The sequence below is a fragment of the Cricetulus griseus genome, chromosome 7 (assembly GCF_003668045.3).
Source record: "Cricetulus griseus strain 17A/GY chromosome 7, alternate assembly CriGri-PICRH-1.0, whole genome shotgun sequence".
Taxonomy (NCBI): Eukaryota; Metazoa; Chordata; class Mammalia; order Rodentia; family Cricetidae; genus Cricetulus; species Cricetulus griseus.
In genome coordinates this window covers 82,602,675-82,621,441 of record NC_048600.1, presented here as the reverse complement: position 1 = coordinate 82,621,441, position 18,767 = coordinate 82,602,675, and the positions used below count along the sequence as shown (strand labels likewise).

The following is an 18,767-nucleotide window of genomic DNA, read 5'->3' as shown; positions in this document are numbered from 1 at the left end:
ACTTCTAGGTAACACTCCATCACAGAGGGAGTCTAGGCGGGAACTCAGGCAAGGGCAGGGACTGAAGGCAGGAGGTGAAGCAGGGTCCACAAAGGTTTGAATAGTGCTGACTCGCTGCTCCTCAGGGCTTGCTCAGCCTGTGAGCTGGCCCCTCCCATATCAATCATTAATTAATACAATACCCCACAGACCTGGCTATAAGCCAGTCTTATAGAAGTATTTTCTCAGTTAAGACTCCATCTTCCTGGGCTGGAGAAAAGACTCAACAGGTACAAGATGCCAAGCCTGAGGACCTATATTTCAATGCCTAGGGCCCACAGATAGATAAAGAGAAAAAGTTCCCACAAGCTGTTCTCTTATCACACATATTCTATCTCATGTGCACACTCACCCACATGCCAAATAAATAAATAATGGTGGGGATGTGATAAAAAGTTTCTTAAAAGGCTCTCTCTCCCGGCTACGTCTAGGTTTGTGTCAAGTTGACAAAAACCAATCTATCATCACTGACCATTATTTATGTGTAAACAAAGCTTCTCTTCCTTCCTGTTATTCTGGCCCTTTGAGTAAATATGAAGCCCCAGACTACCCTCCTTCCAACATAAACAGAAAGATGAACTGATAGGTAGAGGGATGAACAGACAGACAGATATGATAAACCAACTATAGTAAAATGTTATGGTTGAGTCTGGGTAGGGTGTATATGGATGGGTGTTCACTACAGTTCTTTCAGCTTTGCTTTAAGTCTGAGAATGTGAACGGTAAAACATCGGGAGAAAGTAACAGCAGGTTCACTCTTGAATCCTAAGAGACAATAAGGCTAATTGTTTCTATAGTTCTAACTCTGTCCCAGATTTTTCACTTTTGGACAAGAGCAATATAAATAAATTTGATAGAGAAACTGTAAAATGCAATGTGAAGCTCCACAGCTTCAGAATGGCTGTTCTAACTATATAGAAGTTCACTGAGATATATATAGACTTTGGGTTTGGTTAATTTTGCTGTGTGAATTTTTTTCAAGTTCTTTATAATGAATTTTTAATGAACTTTAAAATGAAAAAAAGAATGGGAAAGAAAGCAAATGTTATTCTTAATGGCTGCTACTTGAGCCAAGCAGAGATGACTCAGCTGCCAAGAAACTAGGTTATGAGCCCACTCTGAATGATACCACCATCTAATTACAAGTGCTAATGCCCTTGATGGCCATTTAGGCACCCAAAGATTGGAGGCTACCAGCCTTTCACTCTGCTGACAGCAGCCATTCCCTCCTCAGTGGTCTGTTGTTCTCAAATATTTTCAAAGGTTTTCATCAAAAAGGTCATGAAGTTGAGCCTGGTAGCACAGCCTGTAGTCCCAACTACTTGGGAGGCTGAGGCAGGAGGACTGCAGGTCCAAGGTCAGCCTGGGAAACTTAGTGAAAACTTGCCTCAAAATAAAAGGTGGGCAGGCTATATCTCTGAGGGAGCATGCTGGCCCATCATCGCATCGCAAGGCCTTTAGTTCAACTGCCAGCAACAGGAAAGAAGGCAAAGTCATCCAAATTCCAAAAAACACAATATAGAAGGAACTAAGTTTGCCACCTTTATTTGGCTAGATTTGTGCTTCCATGCCAGCACCCAGGAGAGGGGACCACAGTGATAGCTCATTGTTTTATACTTCACTTTGTAGTGGTTCTCAGGTGGACTCAGGCCATGGTTGTGTCTGCTTGGGAGAGGGACACAGTAGAAATCTGAGCATCAACCTCTTGCTGCTTTTGGAATACAGCTGTCCCATTAAAGCCAGCATGAGAGGACACTAGAGAGAAGCCATGGCACTCTGTCCCAACAGTTGGTCAGCTGCCCACAGCTGGCTACAGAGGCACGAGTGAACACCAAGGGAGACAGCCACGTCTGGCCTATACAGTAGGACAACCAAGTGAGTCATCCAACACAGTCGCAAGGAAGCCCGCAGGACCATGCAGCCATGCTGATTTGGTTTGTTTTTTGTTTTTTGTTTTTTTACTGTCTATTATTTGTGTGTATTAAGTGTTTGCGTGTGTGTGTTCCAAAGGACATATGTGGAGGACAGGGACAGTCTGTGTAGTTGGTTCTCTTCCTCCCTCTTTCTACCTTTATGTGAGCACCAGGAATCGAACTCAGGTGATCAGGTTTGCATTATAAGGCAGCAAGCAACTGCCAAGTCACCTCACAGGATGGACTGTGCTGTGGAGCCATGAGGCTTCAAGGGAGAGTTCTTTATGTAATGATGCTAAATGCTAAATGATGCTAGAAGAAAATTCATATGACAAAGCAGACTCTCTCTTTTCTTCTCTCATACCTCTCTCCTCCCACTACATTCTAAATATCAAGCTTTCTATTCCTTCCTCCCATTCCCACCCACCAAAAAGGGCACACACAGGCAGGTCGATCTCTGAGGTTGAGGCCAGCCTTGTCTACAGAGCAAATTCTAGGACAGCCAAGGCTACACAGAGAAACCCTGTCTTGGAAAAACAAGAGGCGACACAAGACAGTGTTCTCAATTCCTAGTTCTCTACCCCATGGACCTTCACTGGGACTGTGGACATTGCCATAGGAGAGCTGTGGTGTCTTCCAGCCCTACCAAATTCCCCTTCCTCCCACTACTCTCTCCTTCAACTGTGTCTCATTTTGGCCACATTAGAAGCACTAAAAACCCTCTGCTGGTCTCTCACTATCTCTCAGCTACTGTTCCATTCACATTCTCCATCTGAGGAATAGCATGTCTTGGTTTTCTGTTTGTTTTTCCCTAATTTCTTTTTCTCTCAGCTCCAGTCTGACTTCCAGCTCCTGCCCCCAACACGTTATCACACAAGTCCTTTTAACATCCTCCATCTTCTATGGTTTCTGTTCAGCTCACTCAGTATCAGGAAGCAGCAGACCCACTGGGCAATCCCGTTTCTGGAAAGGCCCATCCCCTGGCAATGCCACTATCCCTTGAGTCATTCTGGACTCTGCAGCTCTTCTTCTGGTTTATCTCCTGAATGCTGGTTGTCCTGAGGCCTCCACACACAGCTTACAGCTCCAGCATCCACACTGCAGTTTCCTGATTCCATATTTTCAGCTCAGGCCTCTCTCCTCAGTGCATTTCCACACTAATGGATGAGCACAGACACCTGCCAGCAGTGTGGCCCAAACCAAGCTTGGTGTCTCCCACTGAGTGTGCTCCCTTCCCAGTCTCATGTAAGGAGACAGTCTAATTCTATGAAGAAATCTACTTATTTTCTTTCTTTTGTAAAAAATTATTTATTTTAATTTTATTTGCATTGGTGTTTTGCCTGCAGGTATGTCTGTGTGAGGGTGTCAGGACCTTGGAGTTATAGACAGTCATTAGCTGCCATGTGGGTGCTGGGAATTGAACCTGTGTCCCCTAGAAGAGCAGTCAGTGCTCCTAATCACCGAGCCATCTCTCCAGCCCCCCTACTTATTTTCTTGAGCACATAAACCAAGTCCCAGTAAGCCTGGCTCCTAAACTGAACAGCACTTAAACTCAAGTGCTTCTTTGTAGGTTCATGACCATCACCTTGCCTGTAACCACAGCTGCCTAACTCATCTCCAGCCCAAGGTCCACACTACATCCAAAGCCACCTTTCCAATGTGCACAGTGAATCATGTCCAGTCCTGGATACTGTTCTATCCAGTGGCACGCAGTACTCAGGCACCGGACAAGATTGATAAACATTTAGTAATAAAAATAATATATTGCTGAACTCTCCAGCCAGCCTATACTTAGACATACAAATTAAAGAGGTGAATTGCACAGATTTAACTTATGAAATGTGAGAAGTCTTAACTGACAGTCAAGCAGTAACAGCAGATGTTATGAGTATCCTGTACACTCTTAGCCTGAGAATAACTGCAATGTTTAAATCACACCCTTGCTCAACTCCCTCCCCCACAACAAGAAAGCAATTCTCAACTTTCCAAAAGAATCAGAATCAATTCTGAATATTCAACATTTACTTACGTGCAAAGAATTGACTGGTCCTCACGATCTATAAAACAGAACAAAAACAAAAAAGTGACCATTTGCCTGATTTTATAATGGCTTATATAACAGTTGCAATAAAAGATTATAAAATAGTAGTAATTGTCTCTCAAGTCAAAGTTGACTCTGCCACAGCCTGATCACACAATCCTAACCCTAATCAAGTCAACCCATCTCCCACTGTTGGGTCACATTGTTCTCTGGAGTAACGAGGACTCAGACAGGAAAACACTGCTTTCGGGATGATGTCATGGATACCCACTGCTAGTGAGAACAGTTTATATGAGGCTTAACCACTGCCTCAACTCAAGTTATACCTGGCTTTTGGTGTCCTGAGACATGGTTTCATGTAGCCCTGGCTGGCCTTGAACTTGCTATGTGAAAGAGGATGACCTTAGACATCTGACCCTCTGGCCTCTATCGTTTAAGTGCTGGGATTAGAGGCATGTGTCACCATATTCAGCTGTACCTGTTACAGATGGAATCTAGGAAATTCCCTGGAGGCTCCTGGGCCTTGGGGGAAGTGACTGGGTCCTCTGGATTCTAATCTTGTCAATGATTAATCCCTTGGTAGACTCATAATATGATAGCATTATTGGGAAGTGTGACTTTGCTGGCCCACAACAGTAGAACTGGCCAACCATAGACAGAGGCCTCTGAAATGTGAGCTAAAATAAATCAGTCCTCCCTTAAACCGTTTTTTCTTGGGTACTTGTAATGGTGACAAGAAGCCAAGTAACAGATTCCAAATATAACAAAGGAATGCACAATAACATCCTATTATGGTTTTATGATTATTCAGTTTTTAATATTTTAAAGTGATTTAATTATTCAGATAAGCACAAAACAACTGAACAACATGCACTACTTTAAGGGGCACTGTGGGTCACAGGTCCTGGGGTAGGTAGCTACTTTATTGCTTACTATTCCTCTGGTAGATGCCACCAGGTACCCAATAAACTAAACAAATTTGTTCCTGTATTCTACATTTAAACTGAGTTACAGAAAGAATATGCTACTGTCCTGACCCCCTTCAAGTCTTTTTTATTTTTATTTATATACACATCTATATATAAGATACAATGTGACATTTCTCTCTCTCTCTCTCTCTCTCTCTCTCTCTCTCTGTGTGTGTGTGTGTGTGTGTGTGTGTGTGTGTGTGTGTGTATAAAACATATCATGATGTGATCGGGGGTGACTTGGTATATACATCAATTCAGACAGCTACCATTGCTTTATACTGAAAACATTCAAAATCTTGTCCATTAGCTATTTTATTCTGTAATCTACCATCAATTGTCAACCTTGGTCACCTGACTGCACTATGAAACTTTAAAATGATTTCTTCTTTCCTACATCCCTATACTCATGAACGATAACTCACTCCCATTACTTAGTAGTTGTTTTTTCTTTCTTTTTTTTTTTTTTTCTGTAGAGGTAGGTACTAAGTTGACCCTGAACTTGTGATTCTTTAGTAGCCACTTCCTGGGTACCAGAACTATATGTGTGCACCACAATGCCTGGCCCAATAATTAATTCTTACTATCGTTTAACGATGGTGTTAGCCTTTACCCTGGCTGCCACAGGCAACATTCACAGAGATTCACTGTCTGTCCCTGAGGCCCCATGTGGCCTCTGTGCTGTCCTTAGATCCACAATGGCTCAGGTACCTCTCTGTGAGGATCTGCTTACTCAATGCATTTCTATAGGAAATCTCCACATCCTCCCTCGGGCTCCTTGCCACATCCTTCCTGGAGGCGTGTACCGGACTCAACACACAGTTCTGCCATTAGCTCCCCACTAGAAAGCACTGCCTGAGCCCTAAGATGTGCGGCTTTTATTTTGGGCATGACCAGCTTTGTCAGGCCATCAGGCTTTTAATACAAGTCCACTGGAAGAAATCCAGTGTTGGGCACCATGCTGGTGCTGGCAAGATGGCGGAACTGCAATCTTTGTTCTCAGCCTACCTTGTACCAACGATCTAGTGACCACTGCCCCCTGCTGTCTCTTCAACTATCAGTTTACTGTTTCTTTTCTGCATCTGTAAAAGCTCCCCTTTGGATCTGCACACATCCCTACCGTTGTCTTAACTGAAGACCTCCACAACAGTGTACTCCAGACCACTGCCCTCTCTGTGATGGTCACTCAACTGTCCAGCAGCAATAACAATGAACTCACTTCTAACCAGACTCATCTAGTTCACTGTCTCTGACCCTGTATTAATTCTGAACATCAGTTCAGTTTCTTTATTAAGTACAAAGGGGGAATGGGCCTGAAACCTCCAAGTGCCTTCCAACTCTGTGACACTGTCCCCTCATCTGGGTCATTTCACTGACTCCTTCCTCCATCCCTTGAAGTGGCAGAAGTATATGTCACTGCACAATGACCTGAGAACCTTCAATGTATTTATTCAGACAGTCACACTTATGATGGAAAAACTTTAGTTCAAAAATCCAACTAGCCTTCTAAAACGGAAATGTGTGCTAACGCAGCAAGCTCAGTGTTTTCCAAATCGCCTTCCAAAAACCACAGGAGAAGGCACTTAGTATCACTGACATAAACCACAGGCTCAACAGTGGGAATGTTCAAATCAACAATCCCACTGTAAAATCCTAGGAAAGAGCAAATGAAACCCCCAAGAGAGGAAATGAAAAGAACAAAAAGTAACATGGTGGAAAACAGGGCGGGGAAACCTTACTTAAAAAACAAAAACAAACAAAAAAACCCAGTCGCCCAAAGGGCCCTATTATAACTGTCAAAGAAATTGACTGTAATTAATATCCTTCCCATGAAAAAAATGAATTTTATGAAATATTTAAGATTGACATAACACTGACTTTCTAGTCTTCAGGAAATAGAGAGAGAGAAATGGTTCCCGCCTACTCTAAGAGACAAGTCTAATTTTAGCTACATGCTAAACCTGGAAAAAAAATGTAATAGAAATCATATATCTCATAAATAAACACACAAAAATTCTTGACATAGTGATAGCAAATAACATACAGCAATAAATATAGCAAGTCAAATAATGGGCAAGTGGTGCTTATCCTTAATCTAATTCACTGGGTTAAGAGATTAAAAAAGAAAAACCACTGCCAGGTGTTGGTGGCTTACACCTTCAGTCCCAGTGCTCGGGAGGCAGAGGCAGGTGGATCTCTGTGAGTTCAACTCCAGCCTAGTCTATAGAGCAAGTTCCAGGACAGCCAGCACTACGAAACCATGTCTTGAAAAACATAAGAAAGGGAGAGAAAGGGAAGGGGAGAGAGGAAGGAAGGAAGGAAAGAAGGAAGACTATTTATAACTGAGTACATATAGAAAAAGCATTTGGGGGGAAATCAATTCATGATTTTAAAGGGAAAATAAATGAATAAATAAACAACTATGTAGCAAACTAGAATACAAAGGAATTCCAGTCCATAAAGGGTTTTGACCTAAAACCCCTATAGCTACTATCATCTTGTGAATATTGTACATCTAAGACCATGAAGAAGGCAAGGATATCGGTTCTCTCTACTTCCTTTTAATATGGAAAAGCAAAAAGTAATAAAAGTTAAAGGCACAGAAGAGAACGGTACTTCTATTTGAGGGAAGATGACTGTCTAGTACAAAACCTAAAGGAATCTTCAAAAACAAAATAAAATACCCACCCAGAGTAAATCAGTTTAAAAAGCTTAAAACAACAACAACAAACAACTATGGGACATACACACAATGGAATACTTCTCAGCTTGAAAGAGATGTGAACTACTGGTTAATAGCTCAGCTGCAGTACGCTAACAAAGGAAGCCAACACTCAAAAGAAGGCTCAACTGTAGATGATTACAACATCCAGAAATTATAAGTGACAGTTCTGTATTCATTCCTAGCATTTATTTCTCATTGGCTATAATGAGGCATTGCTGAAAACATAGAAGCAAGCCAGAGATGTTTATTATACCTTTCAAATAATTCTTCAGTGAAGTCAATTTCACTTCACCAATCCTTTCATTCTCTATACTCTTTCTACTTCTTAGCTTTCTTCATAATATTTACCACTATTTGCCTCCCCAATGACATAAAAGTCTGACAGTGTCACTAGAAGGACTCCCCTAAATCTCATCATTTGTAAGCTGAGGGAGCTCTCCTACTGTGCACTTCCTTATCTCAGAGGCCAGAGATAGCTATGCTATCTATACAAGAGTCCTTTTCCTGATACAAAACGATGCTACTTTTTCATACTTCATACACATTTATGTCTTATGATGTATATGAGTGCTTCGTCTGCATGCACATCTGCACACCAGAAGAGGGCATCAGATCCATTGAAGAAGGCTGTAAGCCAACATACGGCTGTTGGGAATCAAACTCAGGACCTCTGGAAAAGCAAGGCAGCAGTATTCTTAACCACTGAACTATCCCTCCTGCCACACCTGCGGCGGGGGGTGGTGGTGGTGGGGGTGGGTGGTGGTGGTGGTGGTGATGGTGGTGTGTTCCCCTGTTTCCTTATTTTTGCTTTTAACTGTATTTGTAATGGGCACTTCCTTTTTGTATGCTATAGGTTGAGGCATCTGCCCATCCTCAAATGTTTATTATTTGGCCATTCCGAGATGTCTTTCTTAGAAAAGGCATACATTTGTTGTTAGGCTGTACAATTACTGTTGGGACCAAGACCCTTGGTGTCACAGGTTTTCTGACTTCCTGGACGTCTTGTCTTTAATTCTTCTGATGTAGAAAACTCACATTCAATTTCTCAGTTTCCAGAGCCATTTCTGAAGTACAGCTATTCTTTTCTTACAGTGCTCATGCCTTGAGCAGGAGGGAAGGGTATGGGTGTCTGTCATACTAGCAGCACTCAGCATAGCACCTGCCACAGAAGAGCATCCTCTAAGTCACCACTGATTGGCCCAACGATGGGTGATGTCTAGGAACTGTCAGGAGTGACTGAGGTCATCATCCTCCTTTCATAAAATACAACCAAATGAGAGAAGGAAGGAAATTACAGAGATTATTCTGTACTGAGTAGTCTAAATTCACTCAGAGAACAGGAATCAGCTAGGCCTTAAATGTAAAAGACATTGTCTCTAATTGTCCAGGCCTTGTGATTTAGACATAAAGATGAATTTTTCCAGTTTCCCAAGCCCTTCAATACCCCCCAAGGGCACCGCTCTGGTTAAGCTTATTATGGGTCAAATGGATCTTTGTTAATGATGCTACAGCCTTATTATTCCTGGTGGATCTCTTGGACTCCCCTGCTAACTTCCAGTTTACAGCACATTCCTAGTCAGCTTATAGTTTTACTTACTAGTTCAATGCAGGAGTCCTTTGGCTTAGGTTCTCTTTATTGCTATGCTTTTAAAGAAGTTTTTTTATTGAGAATAAAACACAGAATAGCTTACTTGACAGTACACAGGCCCACAAATGGTCATAAAATACCTTTTGTCTTTCTTGCTATGTAAATGCCTAACTCTGCTAAAAATTTTCATTGACTGATAAAATTAGATATCTATGTGTCTGTGACTTTTGCCTCAACTCTTCCTTTTTTAAAAAATGTATTTTTATTTTATGTGCCTTGTTGTTTTATCTGTATGTATAATTGTGTGAGGGTGTCAGATCTCCAGGAACTGTAGTTACAGTAACAGCCAACAGACAATTGTCAACAGACAATTTTGAGTCGCCATGTGGGTGGTGGGAATTGAACCTGTGTCCTCTGAAGAGCCGTCAATGCTCCTAAGTGCTGAGCCACCTCTCCAGCCCATCTTTTCCAGTTTTTTTTCCTTTCTTTCTTTCCTTCCTTTTTTTTTTTATGATATTGTATTGCGGTCAGGAATCTACAATATACTTCCTGTTGTTCTTTCTCTTCAAAGCCTGTGCAAGTACATGACAAACAATGAAGTAATAAGAACCCATTACACACAATCCCATGACAGCCAAATTACTGGGAAATTTTTTTAGCATTAATACTTTGTCTCATTACACGTGGTCAGAGAATGTGGCCCATCATTTCTTCTTGTAGGAACTGAGGTTTTTATGGTGGCCTGCTTCAAAATTTGCCCCAAGTTTGAAAATGTGCTTCTTGCTTGATGGGCAGCTGTCCCATATCCTTATTTTTCAATCCCCACTTGTTAAACTGTTAAATTCCATCTTTTATATCCTTTTACCCCTTGATTAATGCTGAATTCTGAGAAGCACGTGGCATCTCCTTCTATGATCTTGGTTCCCATTCAGTTGTATTCACCAAAGATATCAGTTTAAATATCTGACACAGTGACAATGATATAAGCCAATGTCATCTGTCTCTCCGGATGATCATGGCACACTATTTCTCTAGGTCATCTTTACTCCTTCCTTCATGCTCTCAAACACAGTCTTGTTCTTATGATCCTTGAGAAGACAGAGTTTTCAACTTTCCACCACGGACTATAGCAACCTTCCTGCCTAACCCCTGACAATGCTTCAAAATTTGGCAGGAAGAAGGAAAAAAACATGATAAATAATTACTTTATTTTTTTTTTTAAGTAAGGGGAAATGATTAGCACATCTAGTGCTGTTGGGAAGTTGTCAAAAGAAAGGCAGCAGATAGAGGGACTCTCAAGACAACCGGCACTGTGAGATTCCTGGGAGAGAGATGAAGGAACGGCAGGACTAGCCTTGGATATCAACAGACACAAGAGTATATGGTTTGTCAATCTAGTTGGGGAATCTGGGACAATTCTCTGGTGACTTCTAATTTCTCAGAATGAGAAATAAGTTGCTATATGGGAAGCCATGGAACACATAGGAGCCAGAGGTCTGAAGCACACAGGGTCCCAATCAGTCATTAACAAAGAATGGCAATCTTCTCTTTCCAGGCAGAGCCGGCAAGTTGTGCTAAGGGTAGAGTCATTTCAGTCATGCATTTACAGTAGCATCAATCTGATTCCTTGTATGAACACAACCCCAGGGGCATCAACGCCCCAGGGAGGAAAGACAACGGCATAAACAGCCTCCTCATCCTGCATTCGAATCTTGACAAGTGGGTACAACAAAGAATAATGTGCCAGAGAAGACTGTTGAAATGAGAGTATGAAGTCACTCTGAGGGACAGCTACACAAGGATCCACAGGAAGCAAGCATAGTTAGACTTCCTGAATGGACCAACAATCTAAAAGGCCATCACAATAGAATTTGTGAAATATTTAAAAATCAGGTGATTCAACAAGATGAAAAAGTCTGCCATGTCACCAGAGAAATTGGTGGCACAGGTAAAATGAAGCCTCTTCATGGGTGGTTCATGAAAAACTATGGAGCTCCTAACAGTCACAGCAAAGCTTGAGGGGAAAAACTTGCCTGGTGTGTGTGTGTGTGGGGGGGGGGTCGGGTCAGCACAATCAAAAAATGAGGGGAATAGAGATGATAGCTTCGAGGGGAGAGGGGAGAGTACAACTTCCCCAAGAGGTAGAGAAGAAAAAAATTAGCAGAGATATGGGGCAGTTAAGGACACAACTACCACCATCTGGGACACAGAATAGGGTAGCCTTCATGGAGTGCTCAAATGACATACTCAAGGAGAAAGCCAGGAGACAATTAAATCCTGGAAGGAAAATCAATGGACATTGTACAGAACATCTGGGGAAGCTGACATGTCAGAGAGTGGGAGTTACCTGAGACCAAATAAAAAGGAAAGCAGCAAGATCAGGAGTTCAAACCCAACCCTGGCTACAGAGCGTGAGGACTCCATTAGACTGCCAGGGAGGGGAAGGGAGGAAAGTGCTGACACAGATTCAAATACAAGCAACAAAGTAGAACAAGATATTTTGGGTTTCATTCTGAGACTTCAAAAAGCAGTACACTCTTAAATAGTTATGGTATAACAAAAAGGAGGCCTCTGCGGCCACTGTTCCATGCAGCTAGATCAAGAGGCCCTGGCAGGAAGGCAGAGTGGAAAGAGGGAGCGGGGCCAGATGATGGTGAGCCTGTGCAGACAGACTGCAGGCCTTTGGTTTCTGAGTGACTCTACTACAAATGAGAGGCCAGATACTAACGATTTCTTCCCGTGAAGATCTTCTGACCTTGGCCTGTCTGCCAAACTATGTAGGAGAGGCACCAGTCACCTCCGTTCACTATCCTGCCGGGAAGATCTTTCTCTTTAGCTCAGGTGTGTTTTTCCAAATGATCGTTTCTATCCCCGAACCTAAGACTCCTTGTCTCCATCTCTCACAGTTCTCTTCCTCCTTATTTGCATCTAACCTTCTGACAGACTGCTTTTTCATCTGGTTGTGTCAATACTGTTGTCCTAGCTTCTACAGAACATGTTTGTTGTTGTTGTTGTTTTTTGGGCAGTGGTGGTCCACACCTTTAACCCCAGCACTAGGGAGGAAGAGGCAGGCAGATCTATATGAGTTAGAGGACAGCATGGTCTACAGAGCGAGTTCCAGAACAGCCAGAGTTACAGAGAAACCCTGTCTCAAATAAACCAAAAACCAAAACCAACACTAACACACACATACACACATAAAATCACGCCCAAGAGTTCTACTGCCTATTCACTCAACAAATATTTATTGAACAATCAGTATATGCCGGATATACTCTGCATTTTACTGACATGGTAACCCTTAGACTCCAAACCTAAGGAAAAAATAAGTGTTTTTTTTTTTAATGATTTATTCATTTATTTTTATGTGTGTAGGTGTTTTGCTTGCATGTGTGTTGTCACCATGTATAATATGCAGTGCCCGTGGAGATCAGAAAAGGGTGTCAGGTCTCCGGGAATTAGAGATACAGAGAGTTGTCAGCCACCATGTGGGTACTAGGAATTCAACCTGTGTATCTGGGAGAGCAGCCAGTGATCTTAACCACTGAGCCATCTCTCCAGCCCTATGCTTCTTAAAACAAACAAAAACCCTTTCAACATTTCTATCAGTAAGCTTGAAAATGCAGAATATGTGCCCCAAACAATTACACAGGGCATGATACTTTATGGATGAAAGAAACAGAGTTTTAAAAGACCTAGACAGGTTAAAGGGGGAATTCACTCTAACATCAAAGGTGAGAGAAGCCCCGTGCTCTAAGATATCCACATGGTAACTGAAGGCCTAGACTGGAAGGACTGTGTGAGCCTTATCTGTCCCTCTTTCTTGTGTCTGATAGTACATAAGCAGGAGCAGGCAGCCCCTTCCTCACAGAGAGGATGCAAAGGCAGTTTTCTGTATCATAATGAAAATTTTTATATGATCAATTAATTCCATTTAATGTAGATAAGAATGTTTTATCTTATCTTGAGCCTTGTGTGGAAGCTCAAGCCCATAATCCTAGCACTCTGGAGGATGAAGCAGGAAGATTGTGAGTCTGGGTCCAGCTTGGGCTACAGAGACCCTATCTCAAAACAAGAAAAATGTCAGGTTACCTGGTTTTTAACCCTATCTCATACTATTCAACAACCTACATGTTCTTGGCCAAGTTATTTAATTTCTTTGTGCCTCAGTATACTAGAAATAAATATGAATATAAATTTACATACTACACATTATAATGCCTAGCTCATAGCAATTTGCAATGAACTATCCATTCTAGCATTAGTAATGACAGTATTATCATATGCCCATATCTTCCTCATTTCTTCCTCTTGTCACGCTGACTAGGAACCTATTCACAGGACATAACATTTACTGTCTTAAGCTATTATAGTCAGCTCTCCACTCAACCTGGCCAAAGATTTACTGTGTCTTTTCCTCAGATGTACTTAAGTATCTCTCTGAGTTCATGTCACCCACCAACTTTATAGACAGACCCACATCCTCACATAATGGGGAGAAGAATTAGTTGATAAGAACACACACCCCTCTGGTGCACAACCTGACAAGCCCCGGCAACTGCATACAGTTATCAGCAGCTCCAGTACAACTCAGCAATGATCACACAGGGGACTGTGGAATGGTGTAGATCTCAACTGTCTGATAAAATTGTTCAGTGTTCCTTTTGCTAATAAGTCAAAATAACATAGCACATATAGTCCCATTGTTTTTAAACTGATCTCCATATATTAACAATGGATTCTATAATCCTTCCCGGAATGTGCGTTATGCTCAGAAGAATCATGTGCAGGAGAGCCCATGCCCAGCCTTCTGGGAATTTTCCTTTTCTATAGTAATCCAAGCACCAGAGAGGCAACAACTGCAACTGACACAGGGATCATGGACTTGGTTACAGGGGGTTCTCTCCCACTTCTTGTCTCATGAGGGCCAGACTTTCAGGAAAAAAAAAAAAAAAATCCTTCCATAAACCATTGTGCAAAGTCAGGGCTCAAATGAAGAACTCAACACATTCATAAAATTCATTCTGTTCCAAAAGCAATTAATGTCAACCAATCAAAACATTTTAAGACTTTTGTTGTCTCTTTGTATTTTGTCTCTTTAAACTACAAGTGAGATCATTATAATTCTCCCACACTCAATAATGTATACATCTTCCCTATTATTCTTGTTTGTTTTATATGTATTTATTTATCAGTATTACAGATTGAATCCAGGGTCTTATACATGCTAGGCAAGCAGGCTATCGATCCCCGAGTTACACCCCGCAACCCATATTTTTATTCTGAAACAGCATCTCACTAAATTACCCAGGCTGGTCTTGAACACATTCTGTACTCAGGCAGGTCTTGAATTTATGTTATTCCTAAGTAGCTGGAGTCACAGGCCTGCACTACAGGTTCAGCTGGTTTTTATTTCATATTATTTTTCAGTGCTGGGGATGGATTGAACTTAGGGATTAAACCATGAATTGAACTATGCCAAACAAATGTTCTACTACTATACCACACCCTCCCCAGCCCTTTCCTACTGGTTTTAAGGCTAATACAATGGAATAGTACTTGTATTAGTTTGTGGTAGAGATCAAACATATATTAAAAATGATGCTTCTTAATATTAAAAAGCACATGAAGTATTGCTATGAAGCAGCAACTGTATTCTAGCTTCCTATGGTAAATAGCCTCATCTATTTTAATCTTAAATATTAATAAGTTTTCAACAATAAACATTTCATTTATTGATTAACTGATTTGATTGAGACAAGGTCTCACTGTGTAGCCCCGGCTGGCCTGGAGTTTGCTATGTGGACCAGGCTGGCCACGAACTCAGAGATGCACCTGCCTCTGCCTCTGTCTCCTCAGTAGTACAATAGCTAGCCCATGTTTTTAGTTTTAAAATTAAAACTTTGTAGATCAGTCTAAGACATCAGAAAGCATTGTCTAACAAGTTCCAAGTGTTTCCGTTTACCTTGAAGCATGCATCTGTAAGCAGACTCTGAGATGGCATAGATGTGTGGTGGCATCTCATGACGTTTCTTCCCTCTATACATTTCAATAATATTCTCAGAGTAAATAGGGAGGTTCTTGTAAGGATTTATGACTACACAGAAGAGTCCAGAGTAAGTCTAGAATAAAAATGAACACAGAGTTAAGAAACATAAAAGTGAAAACAAACAAAATCTATGATTACCAGTCAGATCCAACCATAAGCCAGAAACAACACGGCAATTTAAACAAGAGATCTGTGTTATTCCAGTAAGTCATCTACCCCACAAATCAAGTCATCTCACCAGGACAATTTCCTACAAACTCTGGGGAGTTTTAAGACATCACTTATCTGGGGTACTATTCTGGGGTCAACTCTGTAACTTATCCTCACCTGTAAAATGCATATGAAACGGTTCATGACTTTATCAGAGTTCAAAGCCATATCATTAGCCTTTTCTTTCCACATGTACTCTCTTATGCAAACACAAGTTCAGAAAAGCTTGTTAATATAGAGTAGATCCCAAGTTACTTTCTTGAAGAAAATACCAATTGCTAAGCTTTGGTATAAGACCAAGGAAGAATATTCCTAATTTATCTGAAAAGTGATGAAATATTACTTGGTTTTTAAAAATTCTTTGTAGATTTATTTAAGTTTATGTGTATGAGTGTTTTGCCTACAATTTACATATGCCCCATGTTTGTGCCTGGTGCCCTCAGAGGTTAGAAAATGAAATGGATCTCTTGGAACTAGAGTTGATGGTTGTGAGCAATCAGATGGATGCTTGGAATCAAACCCAAGTTCTCTGGAAGAGCAACAAGTGCTCTAAACCACTTCACTCCCCCCTCCCATACTCCTTTTTCTCAAACATCTGCATAAAGCAGGATTTCCTTCAAGTAACCTCACAACAAATTGGATACAGAAGCAGACACTTTTGTTAAGACATTAGACTTACAAAACAAATAACTGATGTTAACTTTTTCAGGGGTGGCAGGTTGAGACGGGACTTCTCTGTGTAACAGTCCTGGCTGTCCTGGAACTCACTCTGTAAACCAGGCTGCCTTCAAATCAGAGACCCACCTGCCTCTGCCTCCCAAGTGCTGGGATTAAAGATGTATACCACCACACCTGGCCTGATGTTAACTTTTTATGGGTTTATTACTTTAAAATGAGATAATAAGCATTACATTTTTTTTGTTTCTAATACGGTATGCATTGTCACCATAATCCAAATACTCTTCAACAACTTTTGTGAAGTTTTATGAAGGTTTAGAAGACTCCAGGAAACATTTCTGACCAACAGGGTGGCTATCACTCAGAAATGACACTACATTTGAGAGATGGCTCAGCAGCTAAGAGCACTGGCTGCTTGCTCTTGCAGAGGAACCAGGTGGCTCACAACCATCTGTAACTCTAGTCCCAGAGGATCTGATGCCCTCTCTATGGGCACCAGGCCCATGTGGTGTACATATATACAAAAAGACAAAATATTCACACATAATAATAAAACATTTAGAAAAAAACAATATACATTTCAAAAAACGAAGAAATGACTTGCTGAACACTTAAGACTTGGTTTTTAATTTTTTCACATACTGACTTCTAAGATTATTCTATAAAACTCACGATTAGAAAGACAAAGATAGGGAGGTCAGCTTCCAGATGTGCCTGCCAGGCCTCTGAGGTGAGACTGTGGCATTTGAAATGGATATCCAGCTGCATTAAGGCTACTTCATTTGGCTAGACCAAATAACCACTGGGGAGATACTATAGAGTGCTAGAGAGGTGACTAAGTGGTTAAGAGCACTTGCTGCTCTTGGAGAAAGAAACTTTCAGTTCCCAGCACCCACATAACAGCTCACAACCATCTGTAACTCCAGTTCCAGGGACCCAACACCCTCTTCTGACCTCCCCAGCACCAGGCATGCACATGGTGCACACACATACAACATGTAGCCAAACACTCCAATAAAATACAAAGAAGATGGGGAATGTCTGGAAACAGGCCTGTTGGCTGGAGCTGTGTGGCCAGCTCCCCTGGGATGACTGAGGGGGACTGTAATGAACAGCTGTGTCCATAAGGGCTGAAACCTTTGGCAATTGCTGCAGAAAGCCCTTTTGAGACCACTCTAGCTTGAATGCTGCAGTTATTAATGCTAAAACAAGAGCAGAGCTTGCCAAAACAGTTCGAGTGACCAGAACCATCTCTGTCACTGCTCTTCACTGCTTTCTTTGAGGCACTCACTACTGCAGGCTTGACAGAGATGGCGCCTGCCAGGAGGTGGCTGATACCCTGCATCTGACCTGATGAGATGGGAACCTGCCCCTTGCTTGCCTGCAGCTGGCTGGATCCAAGGCCTCCCTCACTATTGCTCAAGTCCTCACACCCTAAACCTTGTTTGCATATATACAGGTAACCTTAACTGGGACCTGGCCACAGACCACCTTCTTGCACTTTCCCATGCAAGTCTCTCAATACCTAATCAGTCTCAGAATGCAAAAGACAATAAAAAATAATAAAAACAGGCTTTACAGGAACAACATAGCTATCACACTATGGGGTTACTTATAAACCATGTATTCCAAAAAGCTGGGGGAAATTGATTATAAATATAATAAATGTTTGAGACAGATATATTTGACCTAAGTACACAAAGTATGCATGCATGGAAATGTCATTGTTTTTAATGTGTCCGAGACAAAACAGACTTAATTTTTTAAATATTTTATTAAGGATGAAACAAAGGAAGGCAATCTCAGTTGTTAATGCATTTACATTATATATAGCGATATAAGTCATAGCCACACATCAACAAGTTTTGAAACATATCATTTTTTTTTTCATTTAAAATTTAGGTCATAGCCTATCAGGACACTATAGCATCTAGACTTCATGTTTTTAAGGGGTAATGGGAAACAAGCAAACAAACAAACAAACAAAAAAACCTTGAAGTTAAAACGCACAAATTAAGAGTGATATTCCAAAGTATGGATGGCACAGTAACAAATCGTAACAAGGACGCATTTAATCAGAACCAAGTCCAACATGTGTTAGGCAGTTTTCTAAGGACAAAGATGAGTAAGTCTCACAAATATGAATTAAGTCATCAGACAGAAAACATTAAGTAATCATTAGTGTCTCATGCTTGACTAAGACAAATGTAACAAATGGTTAAACAGAAATCTTATTAACTCACTAACCCTGCGTACCTGGAAATTAGCTCAAATATTGTTTTTTCCACATAAACTAATTATTGAGTTAACACAGTATTTCTTCTGCCTTCGACAGACACATGGGTCTGTAAGTTCAAATAAACTTTATTAAGTATTTGAATGTGTACATAGATATTAAGCACCTTCGAGAAGCACACATTCTAAGTGTGGAAACAGCAGGCTCAAACTAAACAAGCCAGTCACACCATGAGGCAGCAAAACAGAGAAGAGAATGGTAAGCAGATGTATTGCCAATGGAGAGAGCTTTGGCCAGAACACCTAGCAGAGACCAGGCAC

At 41.3% G+C, this 18,767-nt stretch overlaps 1 protein-coding gene across 2 annotated transcripts in view; it reads right to left on the bottom strand.

Annotated features, from left to right (window-relative positions):
• Myh10 (myosin heavy chain 10) overlaps window positions 1–18,767 on the bottom strand; it is a 127,863-nt gene that overhangs the window by 84,777 nt on the left and 24,319 nt on the right. For both annotated transcript variants that reach the window (XM_027427091.2, XM_027427092.2), the window contains exons 3-4: window positions 15,240–15,396; window positions 3,982–4,009 (exon numbers count right to left, since the gene is read on the bottom strand). In XM_027427091.2, coding sequence (XP_027282892.1) covers window positions 3,982–4,009; window positions 15,240–15,396 — 185 coding nt within the window. The remainder of the gene's footprint in view (window positions 1–3,981; window positions 4,010–15,239; window positions 15,397–18,767) is intronic.